Source organism: Mus caroli, unplaced genomic scaffold (assembly GCF_978045245.1).
Source record: "Mus caroli unplaced genomic scaffold, Mus_caroli_1 scaffold_16, whole genome shotgun sequence".
NCBI classification, from domain to species: Eukaryota; Metazoa; Chordata; class Mammalia; order Rodentia; family Muridae; genus Mus; species Mus caroli.
The window spans coordinates 12,498,295-12,517,347 of record NW_028227271.1 but is presented as its reverse complement, the minus strand read 5'-3'; the positions used below and the strand labels follow the sequence as shown (position 1 = coordinate 12,517,347).

Sequence of the window (19,053 nt, the reverse complement as noted above, 5' to 3'; positions counted from 1 at the left end):
ACAAAGCCATGCGTCCTCCATAAGGCTGGCAGGCTTCTGAAGAAACAGAAGTGTTAGTGTTGGACACACTTGAATCTAACCTCTGCCTAGAGCATTGTTTGGCATAAGCTTCTATTGTAAGTGGAGGTGGCACACAGTTTGGCTTCCACTGCCTGTGCTGTTAGCGTTCACAGGCAACGGGAGTGAGCATTGGGACCGGAGGCTGTGAACTGAGATGTGGTTGGCTTTTTCAAAGGTTCCCTGCGCACAGGGAAGTGATGCTGTCTATGCTGATGCACTCGTCTTCCAAAGATGTCTTCCAAGCAGCTGCACATGCTCTGTCCACTCTCTTGGAACAAAATGGTAAGGGGAATACTGTGTTTTTTAATATGGAGGAACAACGTTATGTTGTTTTCTTATAAAAAGCTATAAATTCTGAAAAATTCAGTTATGTAGATGGGGCTAGCTGAAGTGTGTATGTAGGTATATAAAGAATAAATATTATATAATAGGTGTATGTTCCTCAGGACTTCTGCTCATTTATGGCATATATGATACATACTTGCAGAAACTGGAACATTGTATCCATTCTAAATGCAGCCATGTATGATGCAAACTTACAGAAATTATAACATTGTATCTACTTTAAATGCATATTTTGCTTCCATCCTTATATTAATAAATGTATTTATTATTATTATCATTACTATTTTAATAGCTGTGTAGCTTTCCAATATATATCTATAACCTATTTTAGGAACCAGTTTCTGTTGATTGACTTTTAGCTTATATACCATGGGAATTTTTAGAGTTCTCATCAGGTCTTTTTCTCTAAAAAAGATTGCCTGCATTTTCCTGTACATACTTATTCATTCTTCTTAAATAAGTTTTACAGGAGTGCTAGTGTTTGATGAGCTATTCACTGTTTCAAAACTGGTAAAATTGTCCAGAATGAAATGTTTTATATTTACGATTTTTTGAAAATGACTTTTTATGTATAATCCCTCTAATACCTTGGGAGATCCCTGAAGCTTTAAGGTCCTGGCTCAAACTGCTTCAGATTCCTGACCCCATAAACAGGAAGTTTTGCCAGGAAAACTTGTCTGGCATCAGGCAGGGGGACTTGGCAGCTCTTATGGGATGTTTTTAGGCAGTGAAACATTAAAAAAAAAAAGGAAGATTGATCAGAGACACAATAATGTAAGCACACCAGATTTTTGTGGCAAGGCCAGGCTAGTGAGGAAGACACGCCTCCTGCAGGCTGCTCCTTCTCTCTGGTGGCATTTTAATAAAAACAGCACCTAATCAAATGTATTGCATACATGTGTGAAATTGTTAAAAAAAAAAACAAAGTTAATCGGCTAAGAGTGAATCGGGCACATCACACAGAGGCTTGGAATAACCAGGCCTTGAGTGATGACAGGGCCTGTCCCAGGGCTGAGTCATCACAGGATGTGTCCTGTAGCTATGGAGGTCTGGGCAGGGATTGCATGGCAGCCAAGGTGCATTGTGTATATCTCCCCAGAGGAGAGGAAGCTTGCTGCCAGGCAGCAATAGTGTGGTGAGGCTGTGGGTCTTAACTATGAGAAGACTCTGTTAGGTCCTGCCATCAGTTGTTAAGATTTTGTGACTTGGGGTTGCTTTCATTATGGCCTTTGTGGGACAATGACCTTGTGAGTCAGCTTGGCATCTGTTTGTAATCAGTCCCTGCCCTCCCTTCATGCTCCCCCGCCTTTGTTCCTGGCTCTCTGCTAGATGTGCTTAGATGCCCTTGCACATCCTGGGCTTCCTGGTATAACAGAGTAGTAAGATGTTCAGCGGCTTCCTTATTTAGCTTCACCACCAAATTCACATTGGGAGCAACTTGAGACAGTGACTATGAAGGCTGAAGGGATGGGAAGGTTTTTTGTTTTTGTTTTGTTTGGTTTTTTGTTTTGTTTTTTTAATCAGGATTGGGTTGGCAGAAAGGAGAACTGGGCTCTTAGACAGGAATGGTGACACAGGCCAGCAATCTCAGCACTCCAGCTAAAGCAGGAAGAATTGTATTCAGGGCCAACCTGAACTACTAAATCTCAAAGAAAAATTAAAGAGGAGGAGGAATAAGGAGGAGGATGGGATGGAGAGGGGAAAAAATGGTGTCTTGGCACCATGGCGATTTGAAGGCTCAGGCCCAAATACCTTTTGTAATAATTTCCTCATTTAGTTAAGCAGTTGAATGAATTGAGCTACCATGTACTGAGTTTGTATCATGTACTAGATTCCATACAATCTACACTCTTGTGGTATGACAGTTACATAAAAATTTTAGGCTAGTGGTGTCAAATTCTAATGGTGAAGATGAACAAGAAGACTAACTAAGGAATGTGATGCATGAGGTAGCAAGACAAAGGTCGAGCTGAGAAGCAGGGTTTGATCTTTGAACCAGAGAACATACAAGCATGAATGAGCATTCACTAAAGGTGACTACTGTAGGAGTTTGCGTTTTTGTGATTTGTCTTTGAATGCAGATAACCTTTTGCTAAAATAGAGCTGATAAAGGCAACAAACTTCTGCAAGTAGGGAAGCATGAAAATGTCCTGTATACTCTGAAGGGACTTCACGATGACTGCCCTTCTCCCTGTCATGTTTCCCATTATTGAGCAATGCCATTTCTGCATAGTTAGATCGTGATGAGATCCGTGAATAAATTATGCAGCCCACTGAGATGTACAAAGTAGTTCAGAGCATCCCAGACCAGGCCATTCCACTGGACTGTCACCAGTGAGCGATATGCCTCCACACACCTGTGGCCCTTCTCCTCAGGCCTGCCCCCGGCTCCCTTCACCAATGGAGGAATGGCTTGCATCCATGCACTGATGTCTAGCATACTTGTGCTTCCTAGCTCAATGTAAGTCGAGCCATTTTGTGAGATTCCAAGATTAGGCGATCATTTAATTTTCATCCTAACTGTGAAGGGTGCTGTTTGCATACATTGTTCTACAGAGCACTTCTTTCTTATGGGATTTAATGTATTAATCTCTCTAATACCTGTCTACTCTGTAAATTAAAAAAATTAACTGGAAACTTCAATAAAGAATTAATAAATATGAAAATCAGAGGATGTCATCTATTTGTAAGATATAGGTGACTATTAATGATCTTTAAGTGGCTAATGAAATATGTTATGTGTGTTCTTGTAATTGTGAGCTTTCATTACTGTAAGTAACTTGAAATACACCTTATAGTTAATTTCAGGAAAATCCTGCTGGCAAAAGGAGTATACCTGAATGTCTTGGAATTGATGCAGAGGCACGCCCATGAGCCTGAGGTGGCAGAGAGTGGCTGCAAGATGCTGAGTCACCTGTTTGAAGGAAGGTACTGCACATTCATGAGTGTGTGTGTGTGTGTGTGTGTGTGTATGTGTGTATGTATATACATATATGCATATATACATTTATATATACACATGCACATACATATACATACACATGTGCATATACCATATACCAAACCATATACCTATACACATACATACACACATGCATATATGTATATGTATATATGCAGGGCACTGAACCAGGTGGAATGTCATTCAAAGCTGTTGGAATGGGAAACTAAACATGGTACATGAGACCATACCTCTTGTCATCTTCCCCCTGATATTCTGGAATTATTTTATCCAAGCATTAAAAAGTGTAGCAGAGGCTGAAGAAATAGGGTGAAGGTTTGCTTCTGTGCTTTAAGCATCGTGTTACCTGGCTTAGAAATAATAAATATGCAAAAGAACTGATAGCTTTTAAGATCACTATATATGTGAATATACCAAACTATAAATATATACATTTTGTAACTATTGCTTTTCAGAATTAAAGCACTATTTATTCATTACAATGCATTGTTTATTTCTAGTCTTTCATTTAAATTAACTTTGGCTGTCTTCTTCCTCTTCTTCCTTTCCCAGTGACACTTTATTCCAAAGCACCTCATGCCAACCTTAGTGACACTGTGTGTCTGGTTTGAGGCACAAAAAAGGCCAGACATTATTACATGTGGTTGAAATGGTGAGAGGGAGCTAGAGGCTTACAAAACCTGCCGAAAATGGAAATTCAGGCAGGTGTCCCCTCCAGCCATAAATATTTAGTATATTTTCTCAATCTATTAAGCAAAAAATGTATAATAATGGTGGCATTGTTTGATATCAAATGGAAAGCAGCCATACAGGAAACAGATATGAATTTTTAAAGTCGCCTTGGGTACAGGTGCTACAGGTGAGTTCGAGCTTGTGTCTTGGCTTGTTGTCAGACTCTCTTCCTAGGGAGAAATGAACAAATATCTCCATTTGTTCTATATCTTCTAAACACTGAATCTAAAGCAGACCAAGCAGATGAGATTTACTGGGGTTACTTAAAGGACTATGGGTGAAGAGTTACTTCCGGGAGCAGAAATGACTCAAAGAGGACTGCATCGCCAAAGCCCTCCCCAGTATGGGTGACAGCTCACAAAGCTCGGAACCTAGAGCACACTGCACAGATAGGCCTCATCATCTAGGAGCCTTACCAAGTCCTACCTTTGAGAACTGACTGTTGGGAGCCCGTGTGCCTGGCTCTTGCCACCACACTCATGCCCATTCACCCTGGCCACACCAGAGTCCCCAGCACTGTTTCAATAGACACTTTGCCAGTCTCTGCGAATCCTCCAGTCCTTTCTGCTGCCCTACATAGCATCCTCTAGCTACTCAGGGGTTTTTCTAATACTGAGAATAACCTACAATAGCTCATAAGGGCTTCTGGAACAACAACAACAAACAAAGACAGGTCTCCATTTATCAACCTCAATTTCTTTTTCTTTTGAAAAATGGTCAATAAAACCTCTTTGGCAGAACCTCCCCCCTTCCCCAAACCAGGGAATTCTTTTCCACACCCAGTTCTGATTCTCACCCCATGCCAACATCTGACCTCCACCACTGCAATCCTTTTGTACCATGACTGTTTGACAGACATCTGATATATGACCAACTGACCTTCCCTTACATATTTGTCCCTCAAGTAAATTTGTCAGTTACCAGTGGTTTTGGAGTCAAGAGAGTTGGACCTTGATCTTTGGTGTATTTAAGATAGAAGGGCTGTCTGCCATGGAGGCCGAGATCTGCAAGGCCTTTACTCGTGCCTTACGTATCCTTTGGACACCATACTCTCATGTACAGTGGCCCCAAGCCCCAGAGAACAAGTCTTGAGAAGCCTCGGGATTTCTCAGGCCCTTGATCATCAGTCATCTTCCTCGATTTGCCAGAGGAGTTTAGAAACAGAATGTCAAGGGTGTTCCTCCCTGCCCCCCTCCCCCCCCCCCAGCCAAGAACATTTCGCAGAAGGTAAAAATGTGACTGAGACAGGTCTGGCTGGGCCCTAGGGGCAGATAAAGAAGGCCTTCACCACATTGCTGCTGGCTGTGGGAAGTCCCAGGCACTAGCCTGAAACAGCTGATATTTGGGACTGTCACAGACAATATAGCCACCCCTGGGTCTTTATGCACGAAGATTATATATGTATATGTGTGTGTGTGTGCGTGTGCGTGTGCGTGTATTATGTAAAGGTATATATATATATATATATATATATATATATATATATGTATAATACATATATATGTGTTTGGGTGTGTGTGTGTGTATGCCTGTGTGTGTGTGTGTGTGTGTGTATGATCTAGATTATTTTCCTCTTTTTGAAATACTTTCTTTAAAAAAATAGAATGAAATGTTTATAGCTTTTTGTTGTGTTTTGGTTGTTTGTTGTTTTTGTTTTTGTTTTTTTTAAAGGTGAGCCAGGCCTCTTCAGGCAGCTGGTCTAGTCTGAGAGTCTTCTGGGAAGCTCTGCCGGTGCCGGTGTCTGTCCTTTTCAGGCCTGGGCTGCTCTGAGGGAGTCATTCAGCAGTTCTCACAGCTCATACAGGCTTGGGAGGGAGAAGCCTAGTGAATCTTGTCAGTTTCAGGGTTCCTGAAGGGTCTGAGTAGTTCATTCCCCGAGTTTAATGATCTTTCCCTTGGGGTGAGGTGCTTCTGTCTCTTCCTAGGACCTAGAGTCTTAATGAGCTTCCTCCTATGTGGAGGTTTTGTCTCAGAGGGAGCTGAATGACTTTATTGCTGATACGAGCCAGCTATCGAGTGGTTGGGCTTCGGGATTCTTCCAAAAAGAGTAAAATAGAAGAATCAGAAAATAAACTTCAGAAGCTCTGAGTTTGGGGCATAAGGATTAAATAAATTCATTTTCATGAAGGATTAGGATAGGCTTGGTGCATTTTAAGTTGTCAGTAAATCTTGCTGCTAACAATATGGTTATTACATATGAATAATGTAAGATGTGTGCACCATACCTACAGACTCATAAAGAATGGAGTTACTTGTCTTTCACACAAGTCCAGCTAAGCTGTCCTTAGGTAATATATCTCTGTCACATTTCTCCTTTCATAAATGCTGTTTTTGAAAACTCATTTGCAATATTTAACTTTCGGTTCTGATGGTGCTGGAAGTGTGTGGGCAAGTTTCAGTTGAGAAGGTACTGTGTGGAGCAAATAGCCACACTGCCTTCCAGAGCGTCATGTTTCGTCACCCGTGAAAGAAGAGAGGGTTCCATGAAGGCTCCATGTCCTGGTGTAGGGGAATTCGATGGCAGGGAGGCAGGAGTGGGTGGGTGCTTGGGTGGGGGAACACCCTCATAGAAGCAGGGGGAGGGGGATAGGATAGGGAGTTTGGGGAAGGGTTCAAATGCATTTTCTTATAGCTTTTCCTGTTAAAAATTTCATTGGCTCTGATGAACCATATTTGTTTCAGTTCAATGCTTTTACAAATAAACCAGGTTGTACTTTCTTTTTCCAATAAACAACCAATTTCTATCTCTAGTAACCCTTCTCTGGATACAATGGCAGCGGTGGTCCCTAAAATACTAACAGTGATGAAAGCCCACGGGATGTCTCTGTCAGTCCAGCTGGAGGCGCTGCGAGCTATCTTGCATTTTGTAGTGCCAGGTGAGTCACGGAACGGATCTGCACTGAGAGGCAGCCATTTAAAGGGAATTTTGCATTTTCATGACACATTGTTTTCTAGGCCAAGCTTAAAGAACCAGATTTTGACGACCGTGCACGCAGGTCTTTCTGCTAAACCCGAAATTAAGTTCATGAGGAAGAATGACGTAGATGAACTCATAAGATTATTTAGCACTTCATTTACATAAGAAATAAACACAGGGTAAAAAGCGGACCTCCTGTCCCTAAGGACTATTCATCTCCAATGCTTCTTTGCTATTTCCTTTGCCGCCAGCCATGTTAAAGTTCGAACTAATACAGAACAGCCCCTCTCTGTTGCTTCTTTTCCGTGGTTATGTTAGCACTTCTCCAGCAGAACCACATGGCTCCTCCCTCATTGACTTTAAAGGCCTCCTTCTGTCTGGCTTTCCCCAGCTATCACCTTGTTTGCCCTTCAGCTCTCTCTAACACACCTGTCCCCACGATCTTTCAGCACGTATTATTAAATGCCTCCCGTTCTGTTCTGAACACCGCAGTGCTTTACTGGGTTGAACGACACAGGGAAGGAGGGCAAAGCGGGATGTCTGGAGCTCAGTAGACAGATGAGCAGCTGATTAGCTTCACTGCAGACAAAGGTCCGGCATGTCTGAGCACACTGATGCACCTAATGTCTTCAGAGGAGCACATAGGTCAGAGAGTAGATGCCTATGACTGAAAGAGAAGTCAGACGGCAAGAACAGCATCCAGGCAGAAGGAACGGGAGCGAGCGCAGAGTGTGGGAGGAGTGAAGACAACCTGGGGAGGGTATGGTGATGAGTCTGGGAGGACAGACCACAGACCCTAAGTGCAATGCTGAGCGATTGTGATTTCACACATGGAGAGCAATTAAATTTTGTTAACGGCTCAAACATGTTCTGAAAACTTAATAATGGCCTGACTTGAATTATTTTTATTGTTTCTCATATCCTATTTACAAACACTGGAAGGAGCCCTTTTAAACTTTTTAAGAAAAATGTATCCCTCCCGGACTAATGGGATTGTAGAATTGATACGTTTCTGACGCATTCTGGGAAGAAAACTGAAGTAGTTCCATCAAAAGTAAGCATGTGTTTAACATCCTGAGGATGGTTAGAATGCTCTACTACTAAGGACTGGAGGATGGTTTTCAGCGTATTAATTTACATTCAATCTAGTAGTATTGCCTCCTTTGTGATCGAAGAAAGTGTGTTATATAAGTCTGAGTCACATTACCCATTTCTTTTAAATATTTTCATGTATACATGCATTTCCCCTTTTGATTATATCTCCACGAATTAAAAAAAAAGTTTAGATTTCTGAATAGCATATGTTTAAACCCTTATTTTTGTTTTTATAAATCTAAAATATACTCACATATACATATGTATATACACACAGATATATATGTATTTACACACACACATATGTGTGTACCATTAGGGAGTCAAGAGCTTGTTACATACAATTCTGATATCAAGCAGTAAAGTGAAAAACCTTTGAAACTATATAAAATGTACTTAATAATATGCATTAATAATTGGGACCCCTACCCTGTAGTTCTGTGTCCAAATTTGCAATCCACATCAATGGTGGAGTTATATGGGGTAATTGAGTGGGGGATCCATGTAAGACAGTTGGTTAGGAGTTGATGGCAGTCTAATGAGATGATGTAGTGAATGAGGTAGATGTAGTGAATGAGGCAGACGTAGTGGATGAGGCAGATGCAGGGAGAATAAAGATGAGAGATAAGTAGAAGATTGCCAATATTCTTTGTTGCTCATATAAAGTTCCAGCTTTTTTGAAGTCCATATTTATTCCCCATAAAATAAAAGTTTAAATAAGAGTTTAAATCATCTCATTTCCATAGTGTCTAGGTGTTTTCTCTTTCAGAATTAAGAGGATTTTCATTGTGTGACAAGTGTTTTAAAAGAAGAAACTCTTACTAATTTTATTTTTTAAACCTGATATTTGGATAAAAACAGAGACCCACCTGTGTGTTGTAAATCAATTCATCATTTCCCACTCATTACTGGAAGATCAGGCAAAATTTTTCTTAAAGTTTTATTATTAATTCTTGAATTGTGTAGATTTAGCAAAATGGAAGAACAATTTTCACCCCTCTCCCCTTAGTTTTTTTTAAGGTAAGGTCTCACTGTGTAGTCCAGGGTGGCCTTGAATTCACAGACCTCTCCCTCCAGAGTCCTGGGATTAAAGGCATGTGCCGCTATGCTGAGATTAATAAATTATTTTTGTAGTCTTCAGTGCTCAAAGTTTATTCCTACTAGGTGAATGGGTTCTTAAAGAGCAGCAAAAGCCTGCTAGCACCATGTCTGTTTGTTAATCTCTTCTATTAACCAAAACCAAAACAAAACAAAACATACTTTGAACATGTACTTATTTTGTTAAAGGTTTTCTGTGTGTGTATGTGTCCCCAAGTTTGTATAACTATAACCATATGCATACACCGCACATGGGCACATGGGCACATGGGCACATGGGCACGTGGTTGTGAACTGCCTCACATGGGACCTGGCCTCTAAGGCTGGAGCCTCTGGAAGCACAGCAAATGCTCTTAACCTCTGAGCTGTCTCTCTAGCCCTGCACGTTCTCTTTGCATGATTGTAAACTGACCCTGAAGCACTATTAATAGTTAGATGATTACTGATTTTTTTAAAACGGTGAATTTAAGGCTACACTGTACATATGTAAATAGGTATTAGTAAACACAGCATTCATTATGTGTGCACATTAATAGGCACAACATTAGCATCTGTCTCCTTTACTCCACGCAGCTGCCATTCTTCTTTGCCATATATAGAGGATGACACTAAGGTATACAGACACAGAGATCTTTGCAGACTTCAACTGATGCTACCTGACTCTACCCCATGTTGGTGTAATGGTGTCTCGCAAGCCACTGTTACCCTGAAGCACTGTCCTCAGACCCTGGAGATATGGGGAGAGGAGGTTATAGACCTGCCAGTAAAAAGTTAACGCAACTTGAAGGGCCGTTACATGGAAAGGGAATGATTCCCATTATGGGAAGCAGAGAGCAGAGATGAATGTTCAGGAACAGCAAGATGCTGATGGCAATCCGTTGCATGAGTCTGACGGTTTTACTACGGAGCGTGACTGGTTGGCAAACTCGCCTGTGGACCAGTGAGAAGCTTCGGGCATCTGTGCAGGCATAGTCACTGAAAATACAGCAGAGATATGAATGCTTTCAATGAAGATGGAAAGTTCCACAAGGGCGGGAACCTAGTCTGACCCAAATTATCCTAGCTCTTGGCAAGAGGCAGTGTGTGGAGCCTAAATGCATTTGACGAGAGTAAGTCTGTATTTGTCCGTGTTTGTTCTTGGATTTAGGACTATCGGAAGAATCCAGGGAGGACTCTCAATGCAGACCAAACGTGCTCAGAAAACAGTGTTTCAGGACTGACATCCACAAGCTGGTTCTAGCCGCTTTGAACAGGGTATGTAAAACAAGGGTTTTCTGTCTTTATACCATTAATGACACTATTCACATCTTAGGGTCTGGGGGTGGGGCTTTGAGTTTTACTTTACTTTCTTGTTGTTTACTATGATAGTTAGAAGTCATAATTAGAACTCAGGGTGATAGTAGCAACATTGGGGTGGAATATATATATATATATATATATATATATATATATATATATATATATATATAAAGAAAGACAAGAATACAACTAACTAATGCAAGTTTCTACCTTAGTTTGTTCAATCAGAATGTCAATCAATGAGCCAGGTCTAGATGTCAGGCCCGGGCTGCTGTTTTCTCCCTGGTAGGCCGTTCTTCTTTTATGACCCTATGCAAAAAGATTCAACTAGTAGAGACACACCAGACAGAACATGGCTGTCTTCTCTGATGCCTCTGTATGTTTTCATAGCTCTTCTAAGATGAATTATCATTAGGGTGACGTCAACAGAGCTATCGATAATTATGACTTGAGATTCAACTATTAGTGATCTAAGCAGGGACTAAGGAAAGTGTTTATTCAAGTGAGCCAAGGCTTTGGTCTATGAAACAGGGTGTTATACTTCAAGCTGAAGGTAACCTCTTTTGGGTCACTGACCTCCCGCTTATGCTGGGCCTGGAGAGTGGTTCACACATCACAGTGTTCAGGCATCCGTTCCATAGGTCGCTCTTTGTCTACTGTCATTTCTGGGGAATAAAGTAGACTCTCAAGTGTCTTGGCTCTGACTGTGTGCATGTGTCTGCAGGGCCACACCTGCCTCTTTGTCCAGGGAACCCAGGGAAAGAAAATCTCATTTTCTGATGAGGTGGTTGTAGGTAAAGACTTTCTGATTTGTAAAAGCTTAGAGCAAAATACTGAAAGTTCAAATTTAAGAATGTATTTTGATCCAGTATGGTGGCACCAGTCCTTAATCCAAGCACTTTCTGGGAACAGAGTCAGGAGGGTCTATGTGAGTTCAAGGCTATTCTGGTCTAAAGGGTGAGTCTCAGGACATCCAGGACTTTATAGAGAAACACTGCCTCAACAAACAAACAAATGTGTATTTAATTCTTAAATAAGAGATGGTCTAAGACATCACTCATACACACACACACACACACACACACACACACACTTATAAAGGGCACAAAAAGGTTTGTAGAAAGTGTAAAATTTAGAGGTAGGAGAAGAGTTGAACACACAAAAAGATTGATCTTCTTCATTGAAGTTTGTAAAATTAAAGCTGAGGTACCTTTATAGCCATTATAAAAAGTGCAGTAGTAATTACTTAAACTACGTAAGCAAGTATAAAATTTATATGAAACAGTCAGTTTGCATAAAGATTTGCAGGAGAACTTGGCAAGGAGAGATAAGTCATGTAGTCTAATTCCAATGGGATAACCAAATGTTTTATAAGATGTTGGAACACACACTAGTGTGACGTTGGCACTAGAGGACACGTGGCACAGCCCACATGATGCTGGCTTGAAAATTAGACACAGGCAAACTATGCAGTTGGTTCATGATATTCCTCATCACTGAAAGAAACATGGTTCATACAGGGGTTTCTGTAATCAAGCTTATGCCCAGTTATTTTGAGAAAACATAAAAGTGGAATTTTTTTGGCAAAAAATACATACCAAGACTGAATGGAAAGGTAAACAAAATGAATTTTTCTGTGTATATATGCAAATGTTCTCAACTTAATTACATATATAGATTGTAATCATACTGTGGATTCAAAAAGGAAAATATGTATTTCCAGAAAATTTGGTAACTAGCTGTGATATCTCATGCCTATAATATCAGCACTTGGGAGGCTGAGGCAGGAGAACTCTTACAAGTTTAAGGTCAACTTGGGTTACAAGTGAGTTGTAGGTCAACCTGGGCTACAGAGTAAAACAACAACAACAACAAAAATAAAACAAAACAAAACAACAAAATGGCAATACCCACTACAATTAAAATGGACATATCTGGTCAATGATTGCATTTTAATAATTCATAATATAGAACTATTTGGATGCATACATTAAAATTTTGGATAAAAATGGTCATTGTTGCATTATTTGTAATAGAAAAGCCTGCCAATAAGCTACGATTTTGCTTGGCAGAAACTTTGTACCATGGCAGGAACGTGCAACTCTTCAAATGTATGGAGACCTTGGATTAGTATTTTGACAGATAATAGTTTGGAATAATGATTAATTTTAACAAGGAGTTGAAGACAGAGGTTACATTTATGAGTTCTGGACTGAACAGTCAACTGGGAAGTGTTACATCTTAAGAACGTACTATCAGGAACTCTGACCTGCATTGCTTGCCAGCAAAGGTTTTGTCTGTAGCAGTCATTACACAAGTGCTGGTGATGAGCAGGGCCCCGTCCCATTTGGCCTGAAATGCATATGCATTGTAGGCAAGAATTGAACCTATTGTTCTGTAGCCTATGAAATTTGAGGAGTTTTACTGCAACTTAATTTAATCTGTGCTGATAACATAGTGGCCATTGATAGATGACAAACAACGTGCTATACTATTTCCAAATTTGCTAATTCTGTGTGGAGGTTCAAAGGCGGTAAGATGGCATTTTAAATGTACTGATAGGTCAAAATCACAGATTTTCCATAAGCATGATATTTTCCGGTCTGTCAGTTTCTTCTTCCATTTCTTGTTTATATTCTATGGGTAAGTCTCGCTGGAATTGGTATTTTCGCTGTTCCCATATCTTCTCCCTTCTATGTCTTAATTTCTGTAGACTATACACTTTGTTCTGTTTCTTTCACTGTGCAAGACTTTCTGGTCTGAATCCGACTCTACTCATCATGCTCCAGTTAACCCTTGGAGTTTAGATAGCAAGCAGATAGAGTGAACAGTTTGCCACACTGGTGCCTGGCCCACAGGGTGAACTCACTAACTGTTGGCACTGTCACCATCAGATATTAAAGTGCCTTTGGCTACAAAGGCCTAGGGACAGGAGCAGTCACTTCTATATACTCTCTACTTGTTTTCCTGTCGACCTTGGTGCAATAATTTAATTCTGCATTGAAAGACCATGTAATGTTTGCAGTTAGCTTTAGACCCGTGCTTTCCAAATTTTATTTTAATTTTATTCTGTCAGTTCTCTCAGTTCTCACTGTTCTCCTCAAGTCCTTTGTTTTAGATTTAATTCATCACTCATCTTTCTACAGAACTTTTCTTAAAGTTACATTCCCTAATATTTTGTATTATGATCTTTAGTTTGTAAGTTTATTGTGAACTCTTAAAATGTATGACTTACTTGCAAGTTCTCTAAAAGAACTTAAAGGTTATAGATGGTAGATAAGAGGGTGTTTCTAATTAATGTCTATTGGTATCCTTCCAGTGATACATCCAAAGCTTACACTTGGATATTATTTGCTAGGTGGGAACTAATAAGTCTTGATTCATATTGAACAGTGATGCAATAAAGACAGTTTTTAAGATGCAATATTAGGTAAATGAATGCAAGCCCACAATATCATACATAGATTATGTGTATATGTATATATATATATGTATATGTATATATATGTATGTATATACACACATATATATACATACACACATACATACATATATACACACATACACACACATATATATACATATATGTATACACATATATACACATATATGTATACACATATATACACATATATGTATAAGTGTGATGTATTATAATCATATTATATATAATTACTTCTTTTCAAATTTATTTGAGTGTTTGAAGCACTATACTCTTATTTTTAGTTGTCTAGATGCTGTCACTTTAGGTGTTGTCACTTGTGATCACACAAGAGCAATGCTGTTGTTATGTAGACAGTCATAGACTTCCTGTTACAACTTCTTAATCAGTTGCTAAGTTAGACGTGTAAAGGTTAGAGGTTAAGGGAAGTCAATACTAGAAGAACCAATAAATAAGTAAAAATTTGGTAGAGGTGAAGGTATTAAACATGAGGGCTGAGGACATGCCAACGACAGTGAAGGCACCTGTCACCCAGTCCATGATGATCTTGGTGCAATCTCTGGAACGGAGCTAGTAGGAGGAGAGTACACACTAACCCAAGTGGTGCTCTGACCTCTGTGTGGGAGGTATGCACCCATACACATACACAAGTGCACTCCTGCATGTGCGTGCACATAAATAAACAACGCAATAATTTTAAAAAGATATTAAATGTAAGGAGACTCACATTATACCTGGCTTATGATCCATTCTTTAGTTTAGAAGCAGAACTGAATACATGGCTCGTGAAGTTCCGCATCAAAGGAAATTTCAGGTTTCCTGACTTGAAAATATCAAGTATTTCAAGACAAAGACAGCAGAATGGAAAAGCCACTGCAAGTCTACTCTTCTCCTTAAACATGATTTTTACATTATCTGCTCGGAAGTGTGTACCTCACTTTTTTCACGGATGCTTAGAGATATATAGTGTGTCTATGCCATTAGATTTGTGATAATTAAATGCTAGTATACATAAATTTATTTCTCTACTTTTTTTACTTAATTACTTCTTATTTAAAATTTTAATATAACATATAATTTAAAATTATTTCTTGAGATTAACATAATTACATCATTTTTCCTTCTTTTCCTCCTTCCAGATCTTTCTGTATACCTCTCTTTTTTTGATTCCAGATTCATGACCCCCTTTAAAATTAATTGTTACTAAATGCATATGTATACATACATATATATTCCTACCTAGAGCCTGATCTGTCTCTATGATGTTCTTTGCATGTTTTCAGGGTTGATCCTGTGGAGTGGATAACCATTTGGTAGGCTCTTCCCTGGGGAAGACCACCTCTCCAGCTTTTAGCGTTTCTCAGTCATTTGCAAAATTTTTTTTTTTTTTTTTTTTTTGGTTTTTCGAGACAGGGTTTCTCTGTATAGCCCTGGCTGTCCTGGAACTCACTTTGTAGACCAGGCTGGCCTTGAACTCAGAAATCCACCTGCCTCTGCCTCCCATATTTGCAAAATTCTTAGAGGCAAGTGCCTGCAGTCTTGTCCATCCATGAGGTGGCTGCCCCTGTGTGCTGCAGCTGTGCTAACGCAGTGATCTCACCTGCGAAGAGAGCTTAAAGAAAGGACTTTTGTGTAGTTTGGAGTTGCAGGAAGTGGTGAAGAACACGGGCAAATGAATGGCTTTAAAGTTTGAGCGTGGTATAGAAATCAAGGAGTGGGAAGGGAGCAATTAAGTGGTTAGGGAACTTTTTGTCTTTGAGTGCTTTTAATTCCGAGTCGTTAAGAGAGAAGTCTGATTATATAAAATTAAAGGGTAGCAAGAATATGGAGGTAGTAGGTGTAGACGTTCCTATTAATAAATTCAGAAGGGAAGGAAAGAGGACACTTTGCTTTGCCTCAGCTCCTGTCTTCTTTCTGATGAGAATTTCAGCCTGGTTCTCACTGTCAGTCTGTGTTGATTGCTTGGAGAGATGCTAATAGTGCGGCATCATGAGGGCTGTGTTAGAGAATTGGATACTGAGATGACACCAAAAATCTTTCCACCTTCACATGGTGAGACCATGTTCCTATATCTGCAGAAATCCCTTACCACTTCTGAGTTGATATTACTCAGCTCTTTATTCGTGATCTTCAGATTCACAGAATGTAACACATATCTACTTGACTGCAAAATAATTCAGAATTATTATTCAGGGAATTAGATGCTAATAGTGTTGACAAACAGAGTTCCCAAGAAGGGGAAGATAAGAGCGTCTCAATTAAATGATACAGGACATAATGACAAACTGAAAAGCTAGAGACGAAGGACAAGGCACAGGGAAAGAGGCTAATGACATCCCCAGACGCTGTGAGGAACCAAATGCTAAGTCACCGAGCTGATGGAGGAGTAGATGATAGACAAACCAAGGCTGGAGGTAGGGAGTGTGGGCATGTAGGGCATGTAGGTTCATCAAAGCTTGTGATCTGGCTTGACGTTATCTCAGCATTGTCCTGTAGCAGTGTGTGTGGGGGCGGGGGGTGAGATTTGGGAAGGTAGATACCCTGAAGTAAGTGTTTGCATGATGTGTTTGTGTGAAATTATTCCCGAAAGTCGTTGTGGTAATCTTTGAAAGAAATACTGTTAAGTTGACGGTCACATTGTTGTAGAGGTTAGAGAGTCTGGTGCAAGTGTGTGTGTGTGTGTGTGCGTGTGTGTATATGTGCATATATGTGTGTATTTGTGTATATGTATATATGTGTATATGTGTCTGTATGTGTGTATCTTATATGTATACACACACACATACACACACATATGTATATATGCACCAGTGCGATTGAAAGAGGAAGTGTAGGGATGTGGTTGTCAGTGTGTGTGCTGCCTATTTCTTCTCAAAGAAGAGCTTGTCCTTTAAAAAAGAACACCAGTATATCCATGCATCTCAAATTACTAGAGGAAACCCGGATTAAAGAAAAAAAAATATGATAATTAGAATCTAGGTCTCTAAGACATTCCAGACCTATGAGCTGTGTGTTTTAAGCTTATCTGCCCATCTTTGAAGCTCAGAAAAAAATATTACTTGACACACTTTGAAGGGAAGATGTGAAATCAAGCCCACAAGACACTTGGGGTCAAGCTCACTTGGAGTTTCCTGGAGTGAGAGAGGCAGCACTGCAAACTGGGGAAGTTCGTTGATGGCTTTGCAACAAAATATCCCTGGTTTGGTTTCATTTCTTACTCTTTTTTTTTTTTTAAATTTTCCATGTTGGGAAATTTCTACATTTTAAAATACCTTTTATTGCGTCTTTGTGAATTTCCCAACATGCAACCCAACCCCACTCATTTCCTCTTCCCTTGTCCATGCCTTCCACCTTTGCAGCTTCCCCCACAACAAAGGGGAAAGCACTCACTGTGGAAACTATAGTGTCCCACAGTGTATGTACCCTTAGTGTGGAAGAGCTGGCCCCGCCTCTGCTTGGCGGTGACACAGACAAGGCAGAGAAACCGCCTTCCCTCTCCTTGTCCCTTGCCATCTATGGCAAGCAAGAGAGCTGGTCGCAAGGACATGAGAGTGGGAGGACTGACCATGTCCCTAACAGCTGCAACATCTGAGAGAGCTGGCTCTGTCCCTTCCTTGCCTGGACAGCAGGGTATAGCTGGCCTTGGTAGCAGAGATTTCTGGTGAACTGGCCCGAAGGGCATGAGAATGGGAGAGCCAGTAGGCTGACTAGCTCCGATATCTCTTAGGCTCAATCCAGGGCTTTGAATTGGATCAAACCTAGGGATTTTCATGGTAGTCAATTATTGTACTGTCTAAGCTGCATCCCCAGACATTGAATTATGTTTTACTATTCTGTAACTGGTTTTAATGGAGGCATGTATTCAAACTTTACTTATAACAGTAAATATTCTTAAACTTCTTTTGATTTTAGTTCATTGGGAATCCTGGGATTCAGAAATGTGGATTGAAAGTAATCTCTTCTCTCGCGCACCTTCCTGATGCCATAGAGACATTGTCCCTGCAAGGAGCAGTTGACTCAGTCCTCCACACTTTACAGATGTATCCAGATGACCAAGGTTGGTACAGATAGAGCTTGGAACCACTGCTTATTGTCTTAGTCAGGGTTTCTATTCCTGCACAAAACATCAGGACCAAGAAACAAGTTGGAGAGAAAAGGGTTTATTCAGCTTATACTTCCACATTGATGGTCATCACCAAAAGAAGTCAGGACAGGAACCCACACAGGGCAGGAACCTGGAGGCAGGAGCTAATGCAGAGGCCATGGAGGGATGTTACTTACTAACTCGCTTCCCCTGGCTTGCTCAGCTAGCTTTCTTATAGAACCCAGGACCACCAGCCTAGAGATGGTTATCACCCACAATGCCCCACTCCCTCCCCCTTATCCCAAATTGTGAAAATGTCATACAGCTGGATTTCATGGAGGCATTTCCTCAAAGGAGGCTCCTTTCTCTGTGATAACTCCAACTTGTGTCAAGTTGACACACAGAACCAGCCAGTACACAATTTACTGGATTTGTTTTTTATTCCTTCCTTCCGCTTTAAGGTTAAAAGAATAACCACTGTTAATTTTCTCCTTTATTTTAGAAATTCAGTGTCTGGGCTTACACCTTATGGGATGCCTGATGACAAAGAAGAATTTCTGCATAGGGACAGGGCACCTCCTGGCAAAAATTCTGGTTTCCACTTTGCAGCGCTTTAAAGATGTTGCTGAGGTGCAGACTACAGTAAGTACACTCGAGAGACCTGAGAGCTTACACAGTCTCCCGCTTGTATTCTCACAACTCCCGTTGTGCGCCAACAAGATATTCTAGTTCATTAAAATCATCTATCATTTTGTAGTATTTTAATTATAGAAGGTTTAGAAAATTGCACTGACTATAAAGATCCAGTGTTCATTATTAGATCTGAAAAATCAGTGTGTTTGCTTGCCTTCTGTCCTTCCCACAAAAGTGCTAAAGACATTCCAGTAGCTGATTTTTTTTTTTGGTTTGTACTCAGATTTGGGGCAAATAAAAGTTATTATTATTCTAAAGATGGGGGTCTTCTGTGGCTTCTCCTGGACTGCTTTTGCCTCTAGTGATTTTTGCCTCCTGATGTTTTC

The 19,053-nt window shown here is 40.3% G+C and overlaps 1 protein-coding gene across 1 annotated transcript in view; it reads left to right on the top strand.

Moving 5' to 3' along the window:
• Positions 1-19,053, top strand: part of Lrrk2 (leucine rich repeat kinase 2) — a 142,325-nt gene that overhangs the window by 30,342 nt on the left and 92,930 nt on the right. Inside the window, exons 11-16 of the mRNA XM_021183253.3 lie at positions 236-342; positions 3,204-3,333; positions 6,851-6,975; positions 10,357-10,463; positions 17,863-18,007; positions 18,537-18,676. Coding sequence (XP_021038912.1) covers positions 236-342; positions 3,204-3,333; positions 6,851-6,975; positions 10,357-10,463; positions 17,863-18,007; positions 18,537-18,676 — 754 coding nt within the window. The remainder of the gene's footprint in view (positions 1-235; positions 343-3,203; positions 3,334-6,850; positions 6,976-10,356; positions 10,464-17,862; positions 18,008-18,536; positions 18,677-19,053) is intronic.